We start from the raw sequence: 27,772 nt of genomic DNA on the forward strand, positions 1-27,772 counted from the left end.
TTTTGGCCAGGGAAATATGCCTAATTTTCAGTTGCAAATACACCCAAGTGGAATTTAAATTGTTTTACAGACCCTCAAACCAACCTACAACAATCTTGAAGCTTTTCAAACGTGCCATATAATAATTTAAAAGAAAACTGGTCATTTGTTATGCCTATATAGACCAGTGTGACAACCCTTTTTAAAAAATCAACAATAAGGTATCTCTCAGGGTACAAAGGTGTCAGAGTGACTTGGTGGTGGCAGAAGCAGTTGCACAGAAATGATTCCTGCAGTGGTATTGATCCATATGCCTGTGACTTTATTTTTATATTCAGTCAATTCAGAATACCTTTGTTTTCTTGCTATAGGCCAAAGGGGCTTTTAAACAGTAATTTTCAGATTCTACCTGTTTGCAGTGCAAGTAGAAAGTGCTCCGGAGGAGGGAGCTATCTCTTCAGAGCTGGAGTTAGATGGAGGGAGCATGTCTTTGAACAGGAAAGCTGTGAAAATTATTCCATCTTTTCTGCATTAGAAATGGGTGAGATAATAGGAACAACAGAGCATTTTCGCATAGTATACAGGGAAGTTTGTTCATCATTGCAGTGTCTATAAAAGCATCAATGACTACTTTGATGAAAAATACTGTTTTACTTTTGCAAACCACAAAAAAATCAAAACACAGGGAATTCAGAGAGGTTCTTTATAGGAACTGCTTGCAATGTAAGTTTTGCTATGGAATTTAATCTGCGCTGTTACTGTCAGCTGAGTCAACCACTGTGATCCACACTTCTTTACTGCTGTGTTTCAAAAATTCTGCACACCAATCCCTCTGTTTTCAGTAGTTATGTCCATCTGTTTGTGTAGGCTTCTTTTTCTGAGGGAGAAAAACACACAGTGTTACAAGGAGAAAATTCAAATTCTGTATGGAAATTTATGATTCACAACTGAAATTTCTCCTTGTTCAGTCCAAATACTTAAAACAAAATCAAAAACTTCCTTGGAATAATTTTTTGCAGAGGAAAAGAGGCCGTGCTTTGCAACATGGTAGAATAAATATAGTTGCATAACTCGAGTGGGCAATTACAGCGTGGAGCAACTCCAATTATGTGGGGCTTACATTGTAATTGTGCATTCAATATTTGTCTGATATTCACATGTTCTTGCAAAGGAGTTCAGTGCTCCAGACAAAGGAGTCCTTGCGTTTCCCCACACACAGTCGTGTAAAGAGAAAAACAGCCTCAGCTGCAACTCAATGTCATCTTTAGGAAAAAAAGTCTGATTTTAGGAGAGAAAGGCTTGGTACTTCATGAGTCATTCAATTTTAGTATAGTGCCTTAATCCTGTGGCAAAAAAAAAAAGGAAATAACACATAATTAAAAATTTCCAACTGTATAAATCCAGATTTCTTTTAATTTGTGGCTGAATCAAGTAATGGAAGCATAAAACCTGTCCATGGTTGTAAAGAAGCCATTCATTTGCATGCTGTGTTCCTACGTCTTTGTTGTATAAGAAAAAGTTCATATCGCTTCAGAAGTTAGGGAATCTCACAAAAAAAGTGGTTAATGGAATAATGCATGCTCCTGCCTCTGTGAGAGCCTTCGTTTATGGCTTAAGCAAACTTACAAGTACCTGTAGAGTCTTTTATTTTAGGCGTGTCACGTTTGTTGACAGAGCACTGCAGTACAGAAACTTAACAGTAGCAGTGGTAAGAATGTCTCAGCTGTGTCAGGACAGGAGAAACCTGCTTAAGGCATCACTTCTCAGGGTACAGGCCTTAAAATTCATCTTACTCCTGCTGGATTCAGACTGCAAGACATTTCTCTTCCAAAGCAACACCAACTTTACCAAACTTTCTTCCTTGCAGCAGTAGAGGCAAGATTGTACTGTCAGTCTGCTATGAAAAGTCAAATACACAGAACTTTTATCTCCTTATCATGTTTAGTGTAGGAGAGTCATAGTTACACAGCACACAGGTAAGAGCCAGATGGGGTTCACATAACCCCTCTGGTGTTACGTGGCTTTTATTTTCCAACAAATCAGTACATCACAGACGTGTGGAAGGAAGTTGATGGGAAGGCAGCATTCCTCTTAAATCCCAATGTAGAAGATTTTTCAGTAGTAAAGTGGCTTCTGTTCTTTGCCCTTTTAACTTCATATGGTGTTTTTTCTCCCCAAAGTAATCCATATAAAAGAGGAACTGTTCTTTGCATCGGGTGGGGTCACAGCCTGGCTGCTGAGCGGTCGAGGACTTCTCTGTTTAACTGCTCATAAAGTAGAGACTCCATAGTCAAAATGGACCTTTTTAAAATAAAATTTATTTTATAAGTCATACTTTTTCAGCCATACATTCATGGTTTTGTACATCAAAACATGATGGACAGCCTCTGCAAAATACAATTTTCTTGGTTATATTTTTAGGTTCACAGTAATGACAAGAGCTAGGAGAAGCCCACAGCACAGTGGTGCAAGCCGAGCTTCCCAGAAACTTCCACACATAAATACCCATCATCACATTAACGTGTGAAGTATATGTGACCAACTCTGGCCATTCCTGGTAGCTAGAGCAGCGCTTCATCAGAAGCGGCTCAGGGGTTTCGTGTTCTTACCCCTTTTAGTGCTGGTAACTCACCGTTCTGTAACTAATCCTCAGCTTCCATTTTTAATTCAGGCATTTAGTTTGGGAAAACATTTAGCAGGCGCTAGTACCCCAGCCGAGGCTGACGTTTTAATTATAAACACAGTAGTTTCCGCATGGGGTGCGTTACTGGTTGCGTGTGCGGGGGATGCACAGGCGGCTCCAGAGAACGTCGGTTCTACAAGGGGGTTTCTCTCCGGAGGAAGCCCAGCCGCTTGTTGGGAGCAGCCGCTTTCATTAATCACTATGAGAACTGTTCAAACAACAACAAAAACCGCCCCCGGAAAACTGGACGATAAAGCCATCAACCGTATGGAGCGCTGTGGCGGGGCCGAGCGGTACCGGTACCCGGAGGGGAGCGGCTCACCCGCGCCGCCTCCGCCCCACGACGTGCGAGCCCCGCAGGTGCGGGCAGAGCGCAGTGAGGGCAGAGCTTCAGGAAGGCTTCGCTCTCCCCCAACGCGCATGCGCCTTCCCAGCGCGCTTGCGTACTGGGCCGGCCGGGGCGGTGCGCGCAGGCGCAGTCCCAAAGAAGGACACATTTTGAGCCCGGGCAGTTTTCCCCGTCGGGAGCTGTTGGGAGGGAGCTCGGTGCTGGTCTGCGGGGGGGAGGCCGGCGCTGGGCGGGAGGGGCGGCGCGGCCGCGCTCTGGCGGCGGCACAGGCACCTGCCTGCTGAGGAGGCTGCCCGCAGCCCGCGGGGGCACCGGCGGCGAGGGGAGCCCCCAACTTTGCTTCGCCGCAGGAAGTCCCTCGAACCTGGCCGAAGTGGGGCCGGGGCTTCTCCGCCCGGTACTCTCCGCGCCGTCTGGGGGCGAAAATGCCGAAGAAGAAGCCCGGGCCGATTCAACTCAATCCCGCTCCGGATGGCTCTGCCGTCAACGGGACCAGCTCTGCAGAGTGAGTGAAGCCGGTTTGGGGGGTGGCCGAGGCTTCGGGGAGTGTGTTGGGGGGGGGCTGCCCGTCCGCGCTCTGCTGCGGCCCCCGTCCCGCGGTCCCTGAGGTGACGGGCGCGGCCGCCCCTGCTGCAGCCCGGAGCGGCGAGGTGGGCTTCCGCAGACCGGCCCCGGCGCGCCGGGCTGAGCGCGTCCCCGAGGCGGTGAAGCGGCACCGGCGTTGCTGGGTTAGTTTCTCCTTAAGCCGTCCGGTTCTACACCGGCACGGCCTGGTTTCCAGAAAAATCAAAACTTCTGCTCCCCGGGGGTGCGCGGCCCCTTCGTGGGAGCCGCTAGAGAGTCTCCTCAGCGGGCCGAGTGGGTGGCGGCTTCGGCAGGGAATAAACCGCTGTCAGATACGCAGGGTAAATAAACTGGGGAAACACGGAGGAAAACTTGTATAACTCTTCTTCTTGTATTCAGCAACGGCATATGCTTAATTCTTGGGTTATATAATTATCTAGTAAGCGCCAAGTTGCACATTTCCAATAGCATATTGTATGTGGGAGAAGTTATATTGGCAATCCCAGATTTGTAGAAAAGGTGTTTTGATTTGGGTTTTTTTTCTTCCTTGGCTTCAAACCAAACCAACGCCAGCTTCAGGAAATCTGATTTTCAGTAATTAGCGCCTAATGTACGGCGGCGAGTGTGCCTGGCAAAACTGCTCCTGAGCTTTCTTTCCTCGGCGTAATTAAACATTAAACTGTGTAAACGTGTGGAAGGTAGGTCCAAGCTAATCGAGGGTGTGCTAGGATAAGGAAAAGCCTGAACGTTGGATTATTGCGTGTTGCTTGTGAAGCCTCTGTTGAGCTCGTGGATCTGGGTGAGCGTGATGGCTTCAGTTACACAGGTACAGTGCCAGCGCCCTAAATTAATGAAGTGTTATAAAAGGATTTGCCTTGAGATTAACAGGTCTGTGTTCACCGCTTAATTTTTAGGTTAAGGTGACGGGCTAGCTCTTAAGTGAGCCTCGGAACAAAGATGGATCTGGGAAGAATAGATTCCTGTCCCTGTATGGTCAGTTCAGTTTTCTCTCGGATATGTAAACTGAGCTCTGATATGCTTATGCACCACCCTGACAGAGGGTCATGGGGCAGAATTGCAGTGAGCTCTCCTGAGTCTTGGGCTTTAAAGTGCTCTGCATGTATTGTTGTTGCCTCATTTTCTGACAGGCTCAGATCTTATTTAACCACCCAAACCTCCCTCTCTCAATAAGAAAAAAAAAAAATCAGCATGTAGCAGTGCCAGCTGTGGCATTTCTAGTAAACTCTTTTGATGATTAGCTGAGATGAGCTGTTTAAAAACTGTTCTTTGGTGGGAGTTGCTGCTCATACTTAAACATTATGACCTGAATATTATGTAGGTTTTGCTCGGGATTGATGGGGGGAAATACTATTTTTATGTCTGCCTGTGTAGCACTTTCACATTGATTTTCTTCAAGGTAGTTGGGAATATGTTGATTTAGTCTTCAGAAATCCCTCATGCATGTTGGTCTTGTTATATAGAATAAATCTGATATACTGTCACTTGCTGATTTTAATACCTGAAGTTAGTCACCAGACATGCAACATGTATTTTTCACTCAAGAAATAGCATTAATTTTAAATTGCTTTTACATGTCTGACACTCATTTACTTGGAAACCTTTGGAGACTCATGGGAGTCTTGTTTACACTGATGAGCTATCTTCATTTTCTGTTTTGTATGTTGATTTGTTTGTTATGTGTGTCTCCTAGACTTCTGCTTTGTCATATAGAAGACTTTATACCCAGCTTTTGCCAGACTTAGAGATGTCAACTGCTTTTAAAAATAAGTAGCTTAGTGAAAGTAAATCAATCAACCTGTTGTCCTATAAACATCCAGAATTAATTAATCATGGAAATATCCCGTCATCCCGCTAATATTAAATCCTCATTGTGAAAGATTTCAAATAGCGAAGAACAGTTGCATCAGAATTTGGAAATGTTTATGAAAATAAATTGAAAATGGCTTTTTCTTAATCTTTAAGACGGTTTCTTTTTTTACCCTCTCCTGCTCTGTCCTTTTTTCCCCGGTTTGGTTACTGCTTGAATTAAACAGCAGAGGTGTTTGTCAGCCTGTATACATTTTCAAGCATTTCAAGTATGGTATGTGTCTGTGCACTACCATATTAACACTTTGTAAAGCTCTGTTCCTGTTACAGTGGAATTCTGGCTATGTGTGTGTCTGCCTACTCATTTGCCTCCACCATACACAAACCTGTCACTTTGCAAATGATCTTGGATGCTTCCCTGCTCTTTTTCAGAGAGGAGAACCTCTAGAGAAGGAATGAAAAGAGCTCAAATTACCTAGTGAAGTAACAGAGGATTCAGAGAGAGGTGGTACAATTGCTGTCTGTAAATGCATGAAGGACCTAAACATCCAGAAGGAAGGAAATTATTTATCCCCAAAGGGGATCTTGGCACAAAAATCAAGGAGATGTAGTTTTGCCATCAGGGTTCTACATTGGAATTCAGAAACTTTCTGAAGGTGGAAGGTTCTGTAACGATGGGTATTTGATCTTCAGATTTTCATGCCAGTTTTAAAATACTGAAGCTTAATACGTTTGGGAGTCAGTAGGCATGATACTTCGGCTTCCTGGCAGAAAGGAAGGAGAAAGGGAGGAAACGAAAGAAGGGGCTGGATGATTCAGGATCTCTTGCTTTCCTGTCTTGTCCTCTGTCTTCATCCTTATTTGGCCATGGGAACTCATTGACTAGAGTAAGAAAAAGCTTATAGCATGAGGTATAGGGCTTTAAGTGTGCAGATGAGGAGGCCTGGTTCTCACTTGGATGAGTAGGCTTGTGGGTTGTTTTCCCTGGAAAGGTAGTATAAAGGAGGGTTAGGGTACTGTGATCTAACCATATGTATACTAAATGCTTTAATGAAAATTTCCCAATGTTTATTTCTGAGAGCAGATTGTTATTTATAGCTATTACTTTAATTATTTGTACAGGACACTGTGGTTCTCTCTGGGGCCTTCCAAATCCCTTGCTAACCTGATGGACGATAGAGACAACTTAATAAGACTTTCTGACACCGTGAGCTTCGCTTCTGTTTTTGACACTTCCTGCTGTGAAGCAGTTGCACAGAGAGAGCTGAACCTGTGCTGCAGTTCTTGAGCTCGGTGTTTCAATCATGAGAGTGAAACCAAGATGACACTGGCCAGCTGCAGGTTTAATTTCATTCTGCTGCTTTTTTTTGCTGCACCATTTTATGTGTGCAGAGGTTTGCAGAGAAAATACAGGGGGGGAAACTAGACAAAACCTGAAAGAAAATTAATAGAAGTAATGCTTCTCTTTTGACTGAATGTGCTGAGATAGTTTGCTGTTTTAACAGTGAAGAGAAGCAAGAACAAAATCTCCACTTTCTGTTCCTTTCAAACTTCTTACTTTCTGTCCCTTTGAATATCTGACAGTTGTTACCCAATTTCTATGTTTCTCTAAACCCAAACAAGACTCGGCATATGAAGTAGATGCTCTACAAAGAAACAGGAGGGTAGCTTTCAAGACAATGCCACTTATGTATTACAGTAACTTTTTTTATGCCGTTTTTAATTGCATCTTTACCAAAAAAAAGTGTGCAGAGAGTGGGGTCGTATTAATAATGAGAAAATTAATTTGCTAGAAAATGCCAGTGAACAAGGTACTACTAGTTTTTAGCTTGCTGAATGTAGTCTGCTAAATGCCAGATAAGGGCATGTGTGATGGTATGTACAAATCATACTGAAACTGGAGTTTCATTCACTATCTTGTCTCAGATAGATAGAATTTGGCATTGAGGTACATGGTTTAGGTGCTTGGCTTGTGTGGTTTTTCTTTGGTTTTGTTTTTTCCTGGGTGGAAACATAATATTAAGTAGCAGCCTAACTAACTGTTGTCTCACATGGCAGAAGAGAATTAGGGTATCTTATTGTTCCCCAACTTTGGTCTCTGGTTTCCTTGACACATTAAAGACTTATCATCACTGAATACCTAAACAGCTGATGCTATTAATACGTTATGGGCATGGCACATTCTTGCTTTTCAACTGCTTTGGCTTCTTGAAATTGATGTTTAATAAGATCCAGATAAGTACTTGATACTTTTAAAAAATTCAAAACAAATATATAAACATGAGTAAGTAACTTAAAGTGCTTTTGACTGAGCACAAAAATGCAAGAGTTCTATAGATATACCTCACAGTATAACTTTAAAAAAAACCCAGTATGTTTTCTGGTATTCTTCAAAACCTGTTATCTGTAAGATAGACTACATAATGAGTTTTGAAGTGTTCCACTGGTCTTGGGAAAGTGCATAGGAGTTGTTTAATTAAAATGACCTTGTCCAGAAGTATGCATATTTAAGAACAATTAAACCTGAGGTCCTTGTTCTCGTTGTGGCTGAAATAAGAGTTTTCTTTCCAGTAGCTGGTGTAGTGCTGTGTTTAGGATTCAGCATGAGAACAATGTTGATAACACACTGATGTTTAGTTGTTGCTAGGTGCTTGTAGTGCCTACATTAAGTCAAGGACTTCTAAGCTTTGGAAGAAGCTGGGAGAGCACAGCTGGGACAGCTGATCCTGACTGCCAGAGGGATATTCCCGACCGTATATAGTGAGGGAATCTGTCTGGAGGGTGGCATCACTGCTCAGAAACAGCCTGGGCATGGGAGCCGAGGAAGCTCCACAGGAGGGGAGCAGTTGCATTTGTGCATCACTTGTTGTTTATTATTATTGTATGAGTAATGTTTGTTGTTATTCTTTCCCTTTGTTACCCTATTAAACTGGCTGGGTTAAACCATGACAATCCTAAATTATGTTTAATGAGGTGGTCTATATTATATGCCACGACTTTCTGTACTCACAGCCTATTTTCAAGTGCTTGCTTTTAAAAAGTGAAATAAATAGTCAATAAGATATATTTTTGTCATAGAGCACAACATTCATTTGTCTTTCATGGAAGAGATTACTGTTGTGACTAAGGATGCCTATTGGTGTTTGTCGGTGCTTAAAACTTCTAATTACAGAAAAGATACTCTAGGGTTACCTTTTGTCTATGTCAGTTACTTTTGGATGTGTCTACAAACTAACTGCCTCCTGCAAACACTTGTGTAAGTATTCACATTGGAAAGGTGGTTGGATTGAAATGTCTCTCTTCATCTGGTTTCAAAGGATTCCAACATATACAAGCTGTGGAACAGCTGGTATCTCCCAAGTCAAGTCTAAGGTATGATCACTGCTCAGGGAAGGCAGGACTAAGCTAGTCTGAGATGTGACATAGTGAGGTGCAATATGAGGTAGTGTAAACAATAAGATAATAGTCTTAGTGAGAACAACTAAGGATGCGTGAAAAATACCTTCTGTTTTAAGTTTATTTAGACAAAAATGTAAAGAAAAAAGTAGAATAGAGTTTGCACCTTCCTTTTTTGTGCTGTACAGAAGTAGCTCTTTGAGAGGACTTTCAGAAGATGCTGTCTGTTGGTCTTTACCACTTTAGTAACTCTGTTTCTTTAAAGGAGGTGGCCTGAAAAAACATCCGAAGGCAACTGAGTTAAAACAAGTCATCAGGCATGGGATGCCGTTACTAGTGGTGCTTATACCCATGGTGACCAGGTTTGGGCTTTCTGGTTTTTAAGTCTTAACTATTTGGAACATACATGCCTTGGAACCATTCAACCCCAAAAGTGATTTAGTAGAAATGGATGACTGGCAAATTCCAGTCAGAGAATTTCAGTATTAATTTGTCAGCTTTTTCTTGCTGCTTCTTGCTGTTTGTTCTGTTCAAGTTGCATTAAGGCAGCCCCTGAAGAGCTGGCGTGACCTCCAAGTACAGCTGCCTGTATTTGATAGTCAAAGAACAATTTGGGAATTATGCAAAAGTGAATTGAACTTCAATTTGTATTGCAATTTGCAAAAGAAATAGCTGCTTATTTACCAAGCATCTTGCAATTTTCATCTTTTTTCAGTATCTTTCTCAAGGAAACTTCACTCTGGGCTTCGTAGGAGCAGAAAGGCAGATTGTCTCCCATCACCTGTGGTGTGGTGTGTTTTGGTTTGCTTTTGTGTTGGGCTTTTTGGTCTTTAAGTTTACATTGTAAAACAGTGTGGGATAGGGGAGCAGCAGAACCACTGTGCTGTGTTGCAGCAGAGCTTGTTCCAAGGGGACTTGTACTCCATGGAGTAATTTCTTGGTAAGTTTTCTCAGACACGAGTTTAGACAAAAGGGAAGGAAGGCTTTTTTCAGAGTTGTGAACTCTAATGCTTTATCACTTCTGCCCTTTTTGGGGGGGAGTGGAGGGGTGGGGAGCTGGATTTTTGCCTTTTATTTTTAATAACCACACAGTCTCTGGGGAGGGGCAGCCCCTCAGTGCAATCAGAGGAGCTCTGTGTGTGTACTCTGGAAAATTAGGTCTTGGAATTTTGAGTGATTTGGCTGGATTGCAGTTGCATTGACTGTGTATGTGGAATTACTTTACGTTTATAAATATTTATAAGAAAATAATCAGAAACTCTTCTCTTTTTTTTAATCTCCTACTAATGAAGGATTAACAAAGCTTACAAATACATGTGGTATGACAGAATGCATTTTAGGCAGGCAATAATAAATGCTAGATAATTCCAAGAAAACTGTGAGCCTTTTGTTACTCACTAAGTCTTCCAAATTTAGATTAAAACATATTCACTCAGAGCATTCTCTTTAAATGTGCACGAGCCTTTGCATAGCCCTCCATTGAATTAGAAATAATGTTTAAATAATATTTAAGAAGTTAATAGAATACACGATCTGTTAAAATAGCAGAAATTAAGAGCTTGCATCATCTTACTAACTTCTTAAATAATTTCTCTGTGTGTGTGCTGAAAACATTTACAGCTAAGTAAGTCTATACAACTAGTACAGAAATTAACACGAGTGGCAAACTGACCTATGCTGTTTTTCGTAGCCGGATTTAGTTTACGATTGTGGACCTAGGAAAGATTTTAAGTTGCTCAATACTGAGGTAACAGTAAATACCAAGTCGTGTAATGTATTTACATCTATATTTAAGGATGATGACAGTAACACAGGCATCCTTTAGGTATTATGAAGCTGTCTTTGTTCAAAAAGCGTAAGTTGGTTTAGGAGAGTTAAAGAAAAAACTGGGTATAAAAAGAAATGGTTTTGCATTCTGAGGAGAGATGGAAGGTGAGGAAAGGGTGGGCTGTCAGTGTGGTTCCATCCACTCTGTCCCATACAGCACCAATTCTGTAAATGGTTATGAAGATGTGATTTCACAATTAAGCGTTTGCAGGATGCTGCTCCTTCAGAGGTCCTGTCCTCTCCTTGCTGTACCCATGTCTTCTGGATGCTTCTCTTCTGTATCAGCTCTTTAGAGGGAGATATGCATGCTGATCTGAGTGGGAATTTACCTACCAAAGCAGCCCAGATTAGCTTTTGGAGGGGGATCCACTTGTGCTCACAGCAGCATTGATGTACCCACACAGTGAACTTAATCTGGCTGAAAACATGCAGTATTTTTTAGTTAATTTTTAAATGGTTCTCTTATCTGAATCGGCTACTTAGAATGAATGGCTAAGGGCAAAATGCAGCAGAGCCACCTCCTTTGGCAAGAGCCCAGGCTCTTGCAAGATTAAGTGACAGTATACTTGGAGCCTGAGAGATACAATCGAGATACACTGAAATTCAGTAATTACAACAATTTCTGAGTAGTGCATCTTTTTAATTGAATAGTCTCAGGTCAGTGTCTCAAGAGGATCAGGTTACCTCTGAGACCTTCCAGTGTAGCTGAAGATTTACAACACCCCCACACCCCCCCACTCCCCCCAAAAAAAAAGGATTGAAAGGGACTAGGTAAACCAATATATAGATGAATTATTTATTTGGCATAACAGCAGTGCTCATGTTAATCTGGGCAAAGGGTCTTTGCTTTAGCCCTGGCTTAAACAAAACATGAATGTTGAGGGATGTACATGGGACAAGAAAAGAGATCAGCCTGTTATTTGGGTAGTTGTTGACTAAACATTTCAATATATACAGGACATTCAGCAATGAACTGAGGAAGGGAGTTTCCTTTTACGTATGGTAAGCCTAGATGGTACCTTTTGATTATTAAGCTTTAAGCTTTCCAGTAAAAAATACTTTCCCCCCCATGCCTCCCCTTTCTTGCCCATGTTACCCTTTGTACAGCTGCATTTGTTCTCCCATCGTTGCCCTGGGGATTGACTGGGCTTTATAAAGTGTACAGATTCCACTGCCAAAACACAAAAATGTCTCTGAGGAAGCAGTGTTAGCTGGCAACATCGGTTTCTAGATTGCTGGGTTTTTTTTTGGTGGGAGCAGTTTCTTACAAAGATTTTTTTAATTATTTCTCTCTAATGGAACTAGTGGCCTTTTTTTCTAGAAGACTGGTTAGTGTGCTGCTGTAAATTAGCAATTGGGTGATTTCTGATTTGATGTATGTCCAATATTACTTAGACAAAATCTTGATTATACTTTGGAACGAATCTGCAAGGCTTCTTGCCAATTAGTGCCCGCAGGAATTGAACAACCGGGAAAGGCTAACTCACTGCTCAGTATCTCTTTGCAAACATCTGTTGAGAAGCCATTGTCATCCTGAGTCTTCTGTGAATAAGAGGAGAGGGAATTCCTGCAGAACTTCTACCTACTGACAGCTAAGGATGTGGTCTTTCACCTGGACTCAGTCGCCTGGGCAGCAGAAGGAAGTGTACAGTTGTGTCCATGACTGGGTGACGCATGCAGAAGGAATAAGGATGGAAGCAGATTCTATTACTTTACAGGCTGAAAACTAGGACAGATGTTCAGCAGTGTGTGATTCTTTAGATGAATAAAAATCATGTTAAAAATCTACTTACAGGTTTTGAAAGCAAACTGTTGAATGAACTTCTTGGCCACTCTTCTCCCTTTCGGTAGTTTTTACAACTCAGCATTGTTCTGTACTTTTCCCACCACATTGAAAAAGGTTCTAGAAGATGAATCAGCAGATCTCATGTAACAAATATAAAGGTCACAGAATGCGGTTTTTTGGACCAAAATACTCTGGATGTAGAGGGGTGTGTATTTATACACAAATATTTCTATATCTATTGGTACAGTCTATACATATATTAAGTAAAAACTAATATTTAGTCCACTAAATGGCTGTATTGGCAAATGTTCTGTTATGCAATCCATCCGTTTCAAATACAAACCATGGCTTTCTCTGAATCCCAGTTATGGGTTGGTTTTGGTTTGTTTATTGTTGGTTTGTGGGTGTTTGGGGTTTCGTTTTTTATACTTTTTTTTTATATACTTCAGTCTGCATGTTCTGGCAATTTTCTTTCCAAGGCCCTGATACATAACTGCAGCTTTTGATGAAGTTTGTGTTTCTGTGCCCCCTGTCTCGGGAAGGCATCTCTGTTCTAGTCCTGGCTTTTTTATTGCCCTTGTAAACTGATACACCGACTTAGAGACACACTACAATAATATGAAAGATGAAGTTACAGTATCTACCCCATAGGGGAGTTGTGAAGATACTGTTACCATTACTATTGCACATATTTATCCTTTGTTTTTATCATTAAGCTTAACTCGGAGTCCAGGGGCATAAACCAATGGAAAAGCAGGATTTCTGTAGATAAATATAAGTTATGAAACAAATTATCCCATGTTGTGCCTGCTGAGGTAGTTCCTCTTTCGGTCCATAAGGCAGTGTTGGCTCTTTAGTTATGGCTGTGTGTCATGCTGTCTAGGAGACATCAGTGGAGGGTGCACAGATATTTATGAGAGGGAGAGTGACAATTTACACTTTTGGTTCTGGAGATTTGGTTCTTGAATCTCTTAAATTGAGATGACAGAGTTTATTTGTGGCAAACTTTGAATTCAGTGGTATAGTAAGCTACAAGGAAGACTTTTAACAGGGGAGGACCCCAAACCAACTCCCAAATCAACCCCCCAAACCATTTGTATGTTTAGCCATGGAGGTAAATATTAGAAAGGGGAGCCTGAGCTTTGCTGCAGGATAAAGGGATGTAACTCTTAAGTGGTGCCTGGGAACAGCTGAAAACCTGGGAGGAAGAGGCAGTGGGGGCATCAATCTGCTGTCTGTCCATTTGTGCCATTGCTCACATCTGTGGCTTTACTCTCTTTGAACTGGGTTCAGTTCAAATGTGCTATTTGGCAAGCTTTGGCTTATTTAAGGGAAAAGTCTGAAATGTGTAATGGGATAGTGGTTAGGCTGTAGCAAAAGAGGGAGGAAGCTTAAAGCAAGAGCTCAGCCTAAAGGAGGTTTTCCCTTTGGTTGGAAGCAACAGTGCTTTTCTAATAGTATTGTTTTACATACCTTTTATGAAGAAATAGATTTTAATCAAACTGTCTGCCTCTTATTCTTACTGTGTCACTCTTCTGGCAGCATTAAAACTCAAAATATGCCCAGCCATGTCGGTTAGATTGTGAAAGTGGAAAGTTTTTTCCAGATGTTAAAATTCATGTCAGCAATGAGCAGGTGGGTTGGCCAATCGTGTATGCCACCTGAAGGAAAGGGCACCTTATGAAGCACCTCTGACAAGTTACAAGAATTGAAAAATAAAATATTTTTCCAAAATAGACTCTCTTGCACTTATAATGAGTTTGGATTTTTTTTTTGAGGAGTTTTAACAGCTGGTTTTATGAGGCTGCACTAGTTAGCCCAGACAGAGACACCGGTACTGTAAGTGATGAGACTCCTGTAATTGCTTCTACCTTCCGTGTTACTCCGTGAACTGTTCTTTGTTAAAGGAAAAGTTAAATACAAATTTGTCTTGTTGCCCAGGTTTGGCACAGTCATGCAAAATAGTAGTCTGTCTTTTCAACACTGCAGAATGTCTTCATGTTCCTAATACTTCATTTCAGCTCCCTGATTGAGGCTGCTCATGGAAATGATGTAGTGAACTGCCTACTTTCTTCTCCAAATTGACAGTTGTGTAGGCTTGGGGAAAGCATTACTGTCACTGTTCTGGAAAACAACCCCCAAGCCTGTATCCTCATGTGACAGAAGATCTGAAAGTGGATGTACTTCTTTATGCTTTCACTCATACTAATTGTTCAGCTTGCAAAACTGATAGTAATAACTTTGAACAACTCTGACAAATTGCTGTTAAAGACTGTGTCAGGCTAGCACAGTCTTTCTTCTCTCTCTGAAGTAGACTTCAGGGTTGAGTGCAACTTAAATGTAGCCTTTAAGGTTGAGTATATGATTAACTTACAACATGAATTAAAAGAAATTCTCAGGCATTTGTAGTATCATTAGTATGAATTAAGAGTAAGGATTTCTTTTCTGTTCTTATTATGACATTATGTATTGACAGACTAAAGGTAAAGTTTCCCTTCTTGTTACTGTTTTGAACAGAGCAACTATGCCATGAAATGCCTAATGCATCTGTATCAGGAGTGTTTGCTTCCCTGCTGGGGTAGCTGCCACCAAAAGTGAGAACTGAGAAGTCGCTTCTTGCCTTTTGCCCTTTTTATGTAGGGTGAGAGGACTCTGAAGGATCTGTTCTTCATCCCTGCACACTGGAAATCGGAGCAAGGAAATACTGAGCAGCCCTGTATCTCCTGACTTGCTAATACCTACCTACAGTGCCCATCTGTGTGCGATACGTTCACGTATATGGTGGTAATAGATCGTGGGGGTTTTGATGTTTAAAAGGAAAGTTACTTTGGAGAAGAAAAACAACAAAAAAACCCACAACCAAACCTTAAGGGAACACCCTACAATGGTCTCAGAGACCTGGTAACCTGGTGAAATGATGGTATGTGCAACCCACTTGGCCCATTCAGGAATTTGTGGATGAGGCCATGTGCATCTCTGGGAAGCTGAGAACAGGACACCTAGCCCAGCAGTAGCTAGAGCTGTTGCTCTGCACTTACTTTTTCAAAGCATCTGTTTTCAGCTGTTGTTAGGAGGTGGGTTACTGGGATAGGTGAGACAATTTAAAGCTCCCTGCCTCTGTACAGGTGAGGTCTCACTGAGGCTGAAAAGCTCCTGGTATCCCATGCTGTTGTTCTACTGGGAAAACCTTTCTTGCCTCTGTGGACCTCCACAAACTGGTGGCAGAATGGGTGGATGTCAGATTGTTTTATGGCCTCTAAAATGAGGATTTTTCCAAAGTGTGAGCAAGAGAAGAAGTGAGTTGTCTGTATGCTTCAGAAGGTCATTGGTGTGTGTGTGTAGGCATGTGTGGCTGTGTGTACTGTATAGGAGACTGCACTCTGATTAAGCTCTGATCTGCAGCTGAGGTCACAGGAATGCTGTTGTGACTAGGACATTGCACTCTCAGCATACTTTCTTGAGTACAAAAAGGAAGGAATTACATTGATTTAACAGGAAGGATCCCACCTGATCAAGTGTGGTGCTGCACTTGGGGAGGGGGTGACAGCAAACATGCAAACCCCCCCCCCCAAAAAAAATTGCACTGAACCTGAATCTTAACTTTCCATTAGATGTGGAAGAGAGATCCTCTGATAATTGCATCAGAAGCCTGGCAGTTAAGAGACTATATTAATTTACAGTGGTGTTAGACTGTTAGCTATACAGCATATTTAACTTCTGCCAGCTGATGAAGGATTCGTTTGGTGGTGGTGTTCTGTGTCTTTAACAAGTGGAGAAAACAGCACTGACCTCCCTGCAGCTTCATTCAGATGATCACATTACGAAAGCTGGAGTCTTTCCCTAGTGCAGTATGTTTAGTGTGGGCTTGGCTTTAAAACTGGTGGCAATAAATTAAATGATAACCTGTTGCTTTAGAGTAGTGCTTGGAAGGGTGAAGCACTGAGGTGGTTTGATTTCCTGCTTTGATGGAACTCTGGCAAAGGCGTAGTGCTCTGACAGTGAAAAAACAACTCCAAGACTGCAGCAGGTAATGGTGATGAATTTTAATAGGAATCTTTGTCTCTGAATAAAAGTTTTATATAAGATTAAGTAACTACTAGTGCTCCTTCTGGAGGCAGACATTAGCATGCTGCTACTTTTAGCTATCAAAGCTTACTTAACATTTTCATGGTGTCCTGGTGATTAACCGACTTAAGTATTCCCTCTCCTGTGTTTGTAAGTGTTGGGTTAGTTTCATTTGTGAAGCTTCATGTGCAATCATTTCTTCATTCACCTGTTGTTTTTGTGATTTGTCCTGCAGTGTGGCTGTGATGCTTTCACTAGAGGAGGGTCCAGGAAATCATAGTTACTGGGAGTATTCTTACAGTAGTTCAAAACTGAAAGTATCAAGGTCCTGCCTCCTAGAGATACTGAGAGTAGATTACCACCTGCTGTTTTAATGACACACACACTCTTTTTCTTTAAAAAAAAAAAGTATCTATTTACATTTGAAACGTGTTAGTATCTAGTGCTTCAAGAACCAGAATGAAGAACAAAATCAATTCTGTCCTGTTTTCTGTCATTCAATTATCATAAAACTTATAGTTACATCCTGAATAGTAACTCTGAAAATGCATTTGTTGGTTTAATATCTTTCACAGAAAGTCTTCAGATTAATTTACTTCACAGCTGGAGAGTTGGTTCTGAAAAATTCAAGTGAGATCTGACAACTTTGTTGCTGTTGCTGTCTTGCATGTCACTGCAAGTGATGAAGGTTTTACTATTAGAGCTTAGAACATTCTGGTGGTTTTGCTTGTGGCTGCATTCTGGACAGAGGGAGAAACCTGGTGTGCTGGGATTTGAGACTGATACTTTTCCATGTGAGAGCCTTTGGAATCTTCAGACTAATGTTTGAGCAAGGACCCCAGCGATAAATCATGCTTTGAAGCAAGGAAATGCCTGTATTTTTAGTGAATGTCAAGTCTGAGACTGAAATGAGCAGCAGGGTTGGGGGAGAGGGGGACGGAAGTGCTTTACAGAGATTTACGTCAGACTAACTCACATGTGATAAATGCTGTCCTCACAGGTTTTTCATAACTAAAACATCAGCATGACAGCGTTTTGTTTTGTCACACAAGCATTTTGTCTGCTCCAAGTCATGTGCTCAAGCATCTCTGTGTTGTCTCCAAACACAGACAACCTCTTCTGCTTGAAAGGGGGGGGGAAAAAATGAATAGCTGTTTTCTTCAAAACAGCAAGAAAAGCCAAGTTGCATCCTGTTTCTGTGTCTCTTGTTTCTTCATTTTTTCCAAATGAGCAGCCCTGCCTCCTTCAGTAATCCCTGAAATCACAGTAAGTTCCTCTTCTGAAACTTTCTTGCTGTGGCTTCCTGGGCCAGCAGCTGCATTCTAGAAGAGACATGCATTACTTTGATTCAGGCTGGGATTTGTTGGCTTTACTGGCTGCGCATGAGGGGGTGGAAAAATCTGGTGATTAGTTTGCTTTCTGTTTAACATTTCAGAAATTTCGTTTCTGCACAGGGAAATTTCTCATGGATACTCAAGGATACTTGTTGTATGAGTATACTGGGATAAATGGTACGAGGTTAGAAATAAGAGTATGTTTCTGTGTAGAATAGCCTGAAAATGAAGTATCTGCACCAGAATGAAGTGATTTTTGTATCAAAGTAGGGATGATAGTGGATGCAGTCGAAGCAGTAAGTAGAAATTTGCTGTATAAAGGCTGTTCTGGGGTGGAGAAGCATTGCCAAATTACATTTGCCCAGGGTGAGTGTTTTGTGAAGCTCGCACACACCTGTTGCCTGGTAATCTTATGCTTGGGCTGCTGAAATCTCACAACAGACAGAACAGAACTCACCTTTCCATCAAAGGTCTCACTGCATTTCCTCTATTTGACTCTTATAAGCGTTATAGCTCCTGAAGTTGCCTTAGCAATTCCATCCTGCCTTACGTAATTAACTGATAAATGATGTAGGGGTGTGTTATTGCTTAAACTTCCAGAGGGATTGCATAGTAAGGAGAAGCTGTGAATGTTTATATTTTTTATTTCCCTCAATTAAACCTTACCTAGAGTCAAACCAGGATTGTTATCCTGCCTGGAGCACAGGCTCTCTAAGGAATGACTTGAGGGTTTAATCTTTGTAATTCTGTCTTTCTGTTGAGCCTGGGGGTGGCTTGTTGCTTCTTGAATGACCAACCTTGTATTGTCTCAGATGACAAGCACCTTGCTGGCCATTCAGAGAATGTCTTTTTGTACAGCATGTTTTGGAAGTGGACTCTTTATGAAGCGACAGTGAAATAATTTTCTTGATTATTGGTGAAATCTAATCTTTAATGAAAAGTGGTTTAGGCTTTGAAGAAGTAGATTCAGTTCCTCAAGCTTTTCATCCTAGCAACACTGTTCCCTGGGAACATTGCATTCAATCTGCCTAAGCAAAACAGATATTTGCTGTTAAATATTGATTTTTGCAGTAACTTACTGTCGCAGATGGAAGTGGGAAATTTTAAATGAGCTTTTAAGTTGCCATATTATTGGAATGATGTCTTTTCATAGAATGTGAAGTTTATTAATAAGAGTCTTCCTGGGAAAGTGAACTCCTGTCTGTAGTCCCAAGTGTAACTTACTGTATTTCTACTTTGTGTTGCTTAAAGATGTTAAACCCAGGTTTCTGCTAGATGTGCCCTAAAACAAAAGACAAAGTAAGATTAAAACCTTTGACCTGTTTCTTTTCCTTAGTTAAACTTAAAAAAAAAAAAGACTTCTGTGTTTCCAGTGGCCTTGTGTTTAATGCATGTTTGGTTGGCTGTGCTTTGTAACTTTGTACTGACAACTAAATAAGAAGCTTCTGTACGGATTGTTAATTACATAGTTAGGCAAAAATCAGTAGATAAAACTATGTAGGAAATTACAAAACAATCCTTGAAAATGTGAAACTAAAAATAGCACCATGTGCTGCAATTCGTGAGATCTCTGACCATGAGTGCTGAGTCATTAAGCCACTCCTGTAGGTAGTGAAACTTAAATGCATGAATTTGGATGGAACCTCAAAGATGAGGAAACTGGGTATCATCTGTTTGTGTTTATGTCATTATTTTATCTGGAATGAAATACTGTGTACTTAAATCAGTGTTTGAATAATCTGTCTTGTGGGGATGACTGTACAAAGTCAGGTCCTTTTAGATAATGGATGTAGGCACAAGGATATCATGCATTTGATCTCTGAACTCAATGCTCTGTTGCTCTTCCTCTTGTAACATTGCTGAGTAAGCTCAGGCAGCTTAATAATACTAGTCTATTCTTTCTCTGTTGTACAGGACAAATTTGGAAGCACTTCAGAAGAAGCTGGAAGAACTAGAGTTGGATGAACAGCAACGAAAGCGCCTTGAAGCTTTCCTTACCCAGAAACAGAAAGTTGGGGAGCTGAAGGATGATGACTTTGAGAAGATCAGTGAGTTGGGAGCAGGAAATGGTGGTGTGGTCTTCAAAGTATCTCACAAGCCTTCTGGTCTCATAATGGCAAGAAAGGTGAGTGCCTCAAAAATAGGAACCTAGGGGTGATTTTCTGATGAAATACAGTGACTATAGAGATGCAAATGCTGTTTGCACCAAAAAAGAGGCTATTGAATGCTAGCTTTCGGAGAACTGTCTTTCAAAAAGTAGGAAAGCTTACATGTGCTTATCCCAAACATCCCAGTTTTTCAGGTGGTCCTCCCTGTGTTAGTTACAAATTGTTAATTACCCTCTTTTGATGTTTTTCTTTTCCCATTTTGAAAAACATGATCTCTTCAGCTGGACCTGTCTCTTTCAAAGAAAATGTGGTGGGCTCACTAATGAATAGAAGGCCTGAAATATTACTGAAAGGTACAAATCAGGGAGAAGTGACAGTATCAGGTACTGTGAGCCATAAGCTTAGAGGAATAGGAAAGGTACCACCTGTCCTAAGATCTCCCTTCGTAGCTGTGGACCAGAAAAGGCCCTCTGGGTGATGCTGAAAAAAACCCCAAACCTCAAATTGAAGATGAATGTGTTGGAGTACAGTGACACCTCCTGTTTTATAGTTTCAACATGGGGTGCAAGTGGCTTCTGTGCAAAAAGATACTTGTCCTTCTGGCTACAGAACCAATAGCAGTTGTCACCTAGTTTGTAAGAGAACTGAGATTGAAATTTTATTTAACTGGAAGAGCTTGATGTTTTAATTCTCACTTCTGTTTGTGAGAAGCTTCCACTTTATTGATAAACATTCTGATAGTGCCTGATTATTTCTGTTTGGGCTCCTCATGCCTCTTCCCCCTTTGCACTGGTGGCACTTGTTACGGGCAGTGCATTAGGACGTATGCACAACTTTAGCCTTGTAGAAGGAGAAAGCATGAATCATGCTCAAATCCCATACCCCACTGTTCCACTACACTGAAAACCGCAGTTTTTTAACTTGAGAAGTTGAAAGAGTTCAGGTATTTTTTAGGAAGAGCTTGTTGACATCATCAAAACTGAAGGAAAATGTGCACATACTGACTTTAAGAACAAGCTATGCTCTGTGCACTGACAGCATGGAAAGGAACAAAGAAAAATGCCTGCTTCAGAGGTGTGAGAGTTAAGAAATAGACAAATGACTGAGGTTTCCTTGAGCTAAGCCAATTTAATGGATTTCTTTTTTTACCTACTGTGGGTTTAACAGGAAACTTTGCCCCAATTCATTAATATTGGATGCAACTGAAGTTTGCTGAATCACAAATTTTCTTTCATCTGTTGACTAAAATTTCCATAATGTCTCTTAATTTTTCCCTTTCACAAAAGAATTGTGCTCCTTGTATGAGACACACAGTCTTGTGGAACAAAGTATTTTATGTAATCTCCCCTTTAGATTTAATCTGGAGAGTTTTTAGTTTAGGTTCAGCTCATTCCCTCCATGAATGCTTTACAAACACCTGTGCAAATATCTTTCAGCAGCTGCTTCTGAGTCAGGATGTCTTTGACACTTCTGCTTTAGGCATTTGTTCATGGCTGCTCCTCAACATAAAGAGCTTCAGTTTCTGAGCTATCCATAAAAAAAAAAACAGATAAGTGAAGAAAATGTGCTGGGACAAAGAGGTTGTGATAAAGAAGTGTTTAGTGAAGAGAGAAATCCCACCTTTTCATGGGTGATGATGTTTCAACTTTCTTGTGCTATGTTGTAGTGTTTTCTTTTCCTCTTGCCCTTATGAAAATGAGGATGGATTATTTTACAGTGAAGTCAGAGAATAATTCCAGTTGGAAGGGACCTCAGGAGGTCGTGAGACCAGAGCAGGCAGCTTATCGAGCTGGGTATTGAAAACCTCTCTGAACAACCTGTTCCTTCTGAATGGTACTTTGCCACTAAGAGAACAATAAGAGTGGATTATTTTACAGTTAATTCATCTAGAGATCAAGCCAGCTATCCGAAACCAGATCATCCGTGAGCTGCAGGTTCTACACGAGTGCAACTCTCCCTACATCGTGGGCTTTTACGGAGCTTTTTACAGCGACGGAGAAATCAGCATTTGCATGGAGCATATGGTAAGTAGGTATAGATCTGTCTTGGCTTGAAGTTATTAACAGACCATTAATGCAAAACCTGAGTGTCAAACAGGAGTTAAGTTAGCAAAGTGGAGCTTTCTGCATAAATAAACAAATACCGTGTCTTGGATTTACCCTGCAAATCTGAGGCAGGGATTGGTGTGATCAGTTTTATTCCCTTCTCCAGTATCTGCTAGAAGTCTAAGCTGGACAAATGTAGCTTCCCAATGGCTACTTTTATCCCTGGTCCTTTTTGGTTTGTTACACATAAAAATATTTACCCAATTCTGTTACTTGGATGCTTGTTCTGACTCTTTTTATGCACAGTGGACCAGATCACTCAGACTACAGCTGTGGACACTTAAGTAGCTATGATGATAGGAATCTAGTTTATTCTTCTTTAGATTAATCCATATTTTATCTCCTTTTTTCAAATTGTACAGAAAATGCAAACACAAAAAATAGTGCACAGGAAATGAACAAGCCCAGAAGAATATCATACAACTTTTTAATGCCAAAAATATTTTTAACTGTGTTTCATTTTAATAGAAAAGTACACATTCTTCTTGACATCTGTTTGCCTTTCTCTAACCATATGGAGCCATACACTAAAAGTAAATTTTCTGTAATTAAAAGTCAGATTTTTTTGCCTTGCTGCTTAGAGGATGTTTTTAACAATACGAAATACAATAAATCTGAAGACCCTTTTCTTTTTCTTCTACTGAAAAACTGTCTCTTTGGAGAGAAACCTGATTTTTTTCTGGAAAGTACATGTGATTGTTTTAATGCTTCTCTGGTCTTCTCTTACGGAAATTTTTAGAAGAAATCGATGGTTGCCTAGGAACAAGTGATCACGATCCTGGTTTTAAGCATGTGCTAGCTGAATAGAAGGTGTGCATACCCCAAAATACAAATGACTGTTGGGAATTATAAAGAAGTTGGTTTCTTGACACTGAAAACAATAATGAAAAACAGGGAAATATATGTTAAAAATGACTGTTCAGGTGTGGTTTCAGAATACACCATTCATGTCAGAAAAGTGCACATCTAGCATTGTGCATGTTAACACATGTCAGAAGAGAGATGGTAGTAGTATATAATTACATGTAGAAATAAAAAGCCTAAGGAATCTCAATTAATTTCCTCATTGATAAATAAACTGGAGCGATCAGGGTTTGCAAGTTCCTGAGCAGGAACCTTCTCAGTTTCAGAGAAGGCAGTATGAAACCTGGAGTTTCAGTGCTGAATCTGGTCTAGGTCACACTGGATACAAGATTTTATACATAGAACAATTGATCAGTAAGATATGAAATTGAGAGGGTGGTTAATTTAAATTGTAGTCTTAATTAATCAAGCTGTTGACTTAATGTGAATCATCAGGTAGAAAGTTTCGGTCTCTTTTTAGGTAAAAGATTAGATACAACTCACCATTGTGTTTTTGTACATAACCCTTTCTAATTACTGCCAGTCAAAATTCTTAGTTTTAGCTGTGAGTTACAAAACATTAAGTATGAATATGAACAAAAGGTTGGAGGTGGAAAAGGTGTGGAGCTTGAAGATTTGACTGCTTGATATTTTTAGGTTCATAAGTTCAAAATCAATGCATAACTTTGGTTATCAGCAGGTATTTAATGGGTGAAAGGGTTGAAGTCTGCTCCCGAAAGACACTGAAGGTAGCAGCCAACACTAGGCAGTTGAACTGTATTCAGCCTCTTCCAGGATTGGAAGTCTTCAGGGGGGTGGGGGGAAATACAGGTGTGTTTCTGTATGACATCTTTAATATACTCATGTCTCAGCAGACGCAGCTGTCGAAGTGGTGACTAGTTATACAGGAGATTTATATAGACATTTGCTTCTCTTGGTGTATTTTTAATTGCGTGGTGTATGTGGGTGTGTGTTACAAAAATCCACGATGAAATGAGTATTTATATACTTCTTGTTAGTTTTATATTTTTCAGATCTCAAACAATAAAACTTTGTGGCTTCTTTATGTGTATAAATGGTGATAGGAACTTTAAAATCAAGTCGACATTCACCCCAGATACACCAGTGTAGGGTGTCATCTGGGGAATGGGGGGATCTGGATTTAATTATGATTATTGAGTGCCACTAGCACACATTATGTTCAGGAACAGAACTCTTGTCTGTCTTTTTCCAATGTGATAAATGTTCATCCCTGAAATCAGGATCATAAAGTTTCCTGACCTGCTTCAATCTTCCTTATCCTGTCTTTGGAGGAAAAAGGAGTATCAATGGATGGCTGCAAGAAGAAAACAGTCTGAAAGTTAGAGAAATCTGTAAAATTCCTAACGCTGGGTTGACAGTTATTTGTGGCCAGTACTTCCTTTGCAAGAGCCAAACCATGGAAACGCCAGTATGTAAGATCATTGTGTGAAGTGTTTATTTGAAAGGATGTTGTTACTGGCCAAATAAAACTGACTAATTTCTAAGGAGAAGTGATTTATTTTTTTTCAGGTATGCACCACAACAGTGTTAAATGAAACATGTAAAGCAACGCTTTTTCTCACCAGATTTATCCTTCAGACCACAGTCTTGTTTAATTAAACTACTCTAAAATATTTTAAAGCTTAACTGTTCAAACATTTATTATTAGGATGGAGGCTCCTTGGATCAAGTACTGAAAAAGGCTGGAAGAATTCCAGAGCAGATACTGGGCAAAGTCAGCATTGCGGTAAGTGTGTTCAGCGCTCTCAAAGGCTGGAAGTGGGTACGTTTGTGTCTTGGTGTGGTAATGCCAGATGCAGGAAGCCACCACTTCAGGATGTGGGAAAGAGAAATACTATTAGGTTTTTAAGTCTCCTGCTTTCTTTTAAAAAAAAACCAAAAAACCCCTAACAAAAACCAAACAAGAAAACAGCCACCCTTTGAACATGTCCTCATTTGGTAGCTCAGGGCTTTGGAATGAGTAACACTTCTGTTGTGTTTGCTTTGATTTTTTTGTCAGCTGATGCTTCTGGATAAGAACAGACTTAATTCTAAAACGTAGAATGTTACCTTTTCATATCTGCTGTGCAACAAGCTCTGTATGCAGAGCTTCTAGTGAGGGGCTGGTTGTGACATTGTTTTTCTAGTCTGTGCTGGAGGGAAAATTAAACCAAAATATTTATTTGCAGTGATTGCTTTTTGGGGCTTCTGTTGTGTTGCATTCAGTTGGAGTTCTTATACAGACAAAGCATGCAAGTATCTCTTCTGTTTCATAAATTAATCCTTTTCTTTGTCTTTAGGTAATAAAGGGACTCACATATCTGAGAGAAAAGCATAAAATAATGCACAGAGGTGAGATAAAATTTTACACTGTAACTTCAAATATAATTTTGATTCAAGTTAAAACTGTGCTTTCTGTGACTGGCTCTTTATGGTTCAATATGACTTCGGTTCAGAGGCTCTTTCTTGGCTAGTGTAAGGCAAACTTTTTAATCCAGACCTGTAACTGTGGCTATTCTGCATCTTCAACTTACTGCAGTTTATCTGGGTTTATAAGCTGTGCTTAAACCCTGTATGCTTGTGTTATGTGTGAACACAGACTTTTCTGTATTTGAAGCTGCTTCCTGCCAGAGTGACTTGGCCAGTTGGCCAGTGCTAGAGCTGGGAAACTAACTTGGGACCAGAAGTACTCCCTTCACAGTGAAGATAGGAGTATGTAGAAAGACTTGAGAGGTTCAGTCTCTCTTTCCCTTAAATACCAAATAAGTCTTCCTGCATTTCCTGGGAACAATGCTTTTTCAGCACAAAAAAGCATGTGATGAACTTTCTGTACCTGTCTGAGTACTGAAGTCTTGGGCACTGAAGGTGCTCCCATGCTTCTGCCTGCAGCAGTGGCCTTTGGGCCAGGTTAACCATTGCCTGTTGTAGCTGCAGCAAACACATTCCCTGCCTGGTGTAGTTGTGAGTAGTATCTTGATTGGAAGTGTCATCACTTGAAATGAGGCAGCATGCATGGACATAAGATCTTCATGTAGCTTCCATTCCTGTACTCAAGAGAGAAAGAGAAGGTGTAGAGAGAAAGAAAAGCTGAAGAAAGTTGAGATACCCATGCATGGGATTTTGTAAGGGTGTAAGTAGTTTTCTTCATAGAATTTCTAAAAAGCACTGTCCCACTGTATCTATTTCTTCATTGCAATTACTAGTCTTTTGATGGTAACAGATCTATTAAGTGTGGCAACAAAATCTTTGGAGAGATTCACAATTAAAACCTTTGATGTAAAATTAATTTGACAGCTCCAACACTTATTGCTATTAAAACTTTTAAAAGAAAGTCCCTATTCCTACTAGCTCTTGTACATTCACATGCTATTTATAGACATCTGTCATAGAGATTTGCATTTTTGATCCTTAAACTATTTGAAAAACATGGTGAAACTATGTAGAGAGAGTGTCGTTTCTACACTCCCAGAGCTTTTAGTTACTTCACTGTAAAACCTTTTTAAATCCCAACTCTTTCATGGATCTGTTGCATTTTCCATGAAACAAAAATGACACTTGATATGGTCAAGTAGTAAATTGTTATTCCTGATGTGAGCACAAACTGGAGATGGAGCATTTAATGCTTGTGTTTGAATGGCACTATTCACTGCAGCGATCGTGCAACACGTGTAAACCCTGCCAACTGTTCAGTGAGTTTTGCAGCAGATGAGATCAATCTTCAGATTATAAAAATACCTTTGTCAGGCACTAATATGTGACTGAGTTTATATTTCCTGGCCAGACCAAAAAGTAATTAGCAATTCTAGTTTATACATCTGTTGTAGTATCACCTTACGTGTCAAATAGACTGTGTTTATTATATGTTTCTGGGTTTGTGGGGGGGTTTGGGGGGGCTTTGTGGCTTGGATTCTTTGTTTTTTTTTTTTTAACAATCAAATATGACTGTTCTGGAGAGAGGAGGCTGGAGTTAAACCCTGTAAAGATTTCTGATGGTAGTTGCAAAGTCATTTGCCTGTGTTCAGAGCATAGGAAGGACTCCTGGGAAAGAGATCATCTTATTTATGGCATGCTGAAAGAGTGCTGTAGCTTACAGCTCTCCGTTCAGCCACGGCAGGGGTTTGTTGCCATGTTGGTTGCTCAGGTTTTTTTTAGGTTGTTCTTGCTCAACTGGCTGCTGAGACAGCAGAATTTTTTTTTTTCAGTTTTGCAATCTGTTAATCTGATAAATAAGATCAAAAGGACTTTAGTTTGGATTTAAGTGCAGCTTAACCTCACAGTATTGGCTACATCAGAGATTACACTTCAAGTGCATGGACCAAGAAAAGCTCCTCTTCTACTTTGTTTCTGATTTTACTGGATTGAATTGGTTCTGCAGTGTAAATTTCCCTGTGCAGATTGTGGTTTTCATCTTTTTAGCTCAGTTTTCATGCTGTGTGCTCTGACAGCACCAAGAATACATGACCTTGCATGCTTTTTGCAGAAGCTCTCATTGAAATGTGTGATGGCTGATAAAATGGGAATCAAAATGATGTTTTGGAAGGTGACCAGGGCTATACTAGCAGCACTGTGGTTATGGTAACCTGTGATTAAGGGACTGGCATGCAGAAGAAATAAAATACATGAGAAGTATGTAGAGTGGTGTTAGTAGGGTTTAGTGTTGTCAGAACATGCTTAGATAATGCATGTTTGAGTGTTAAATGAGGCTTCAAAATGCAAGAATGCCTCTGTACTGGCTTCTCTGCTGTTTGATGTATTAGATGCTTGGCCTTTCTATAATAAAAACCCAGCTTCTCACCTTATTTTATGTTATTTCTTAGGCTCTTTAAATTTCTTGTGCAGTAAGAACTCTTGGAGTCATATGGCCCTGGGTTAAGGATGCTTCCTA

The 27,772-nt window shown here is 40.5% G+C and overlaps 1 protein-coding gene across 1 annotated transcript in view; it reads left to right on the forward strand.

Annotated features, from left to right (window-relative positions):
* The first annotated feature begins 3,230 nt into the window (after positions 1-3,230).
* MAP2K1 (mitogen-activated protein kinase kinase 1) overlaps positions 3,231-27,772 on the forward strand; it is a 37,158-nt gene continuing 12,616 nt past the window's right edge. Inside the window, exons 1-5 of the mRNA XM_084268063.1 lie at positions 3,231-3,516; positions 19,725-19,935; positions 21,796-21,942; positions 24,557-24,634; positions 25,188-25,239. Coding sequence (XP_084124189.1) covers positions 3,437-3,516; positions 19,725-19,935; positions 21,796-21,942; positions 24,557-24,634; positions 25,188-25,239 — 568 coding nt within the window. The 5' untranslated portion in view covers positions 3,231-3,436. The remainder of the gene's footprint in view (positions 3,517-19,724; positions 19,936-21,795; positions 21,943-24,556; positions 24,635-25,187; positions 25,240-27,772) is intronic.

This window comes from Gallinula chloropus (genome assembly GCF_964237585.1).
Source record: "Gallinula chloropus genome assembly, chromosome: 9".
Classification (NCBI taxonomy): domain Eukaryota; kingdom Metazoa; phylum Chordata; class Aves; order Gruiformes; family Rallidae; genus Gallinula; species Gallinula chloropus.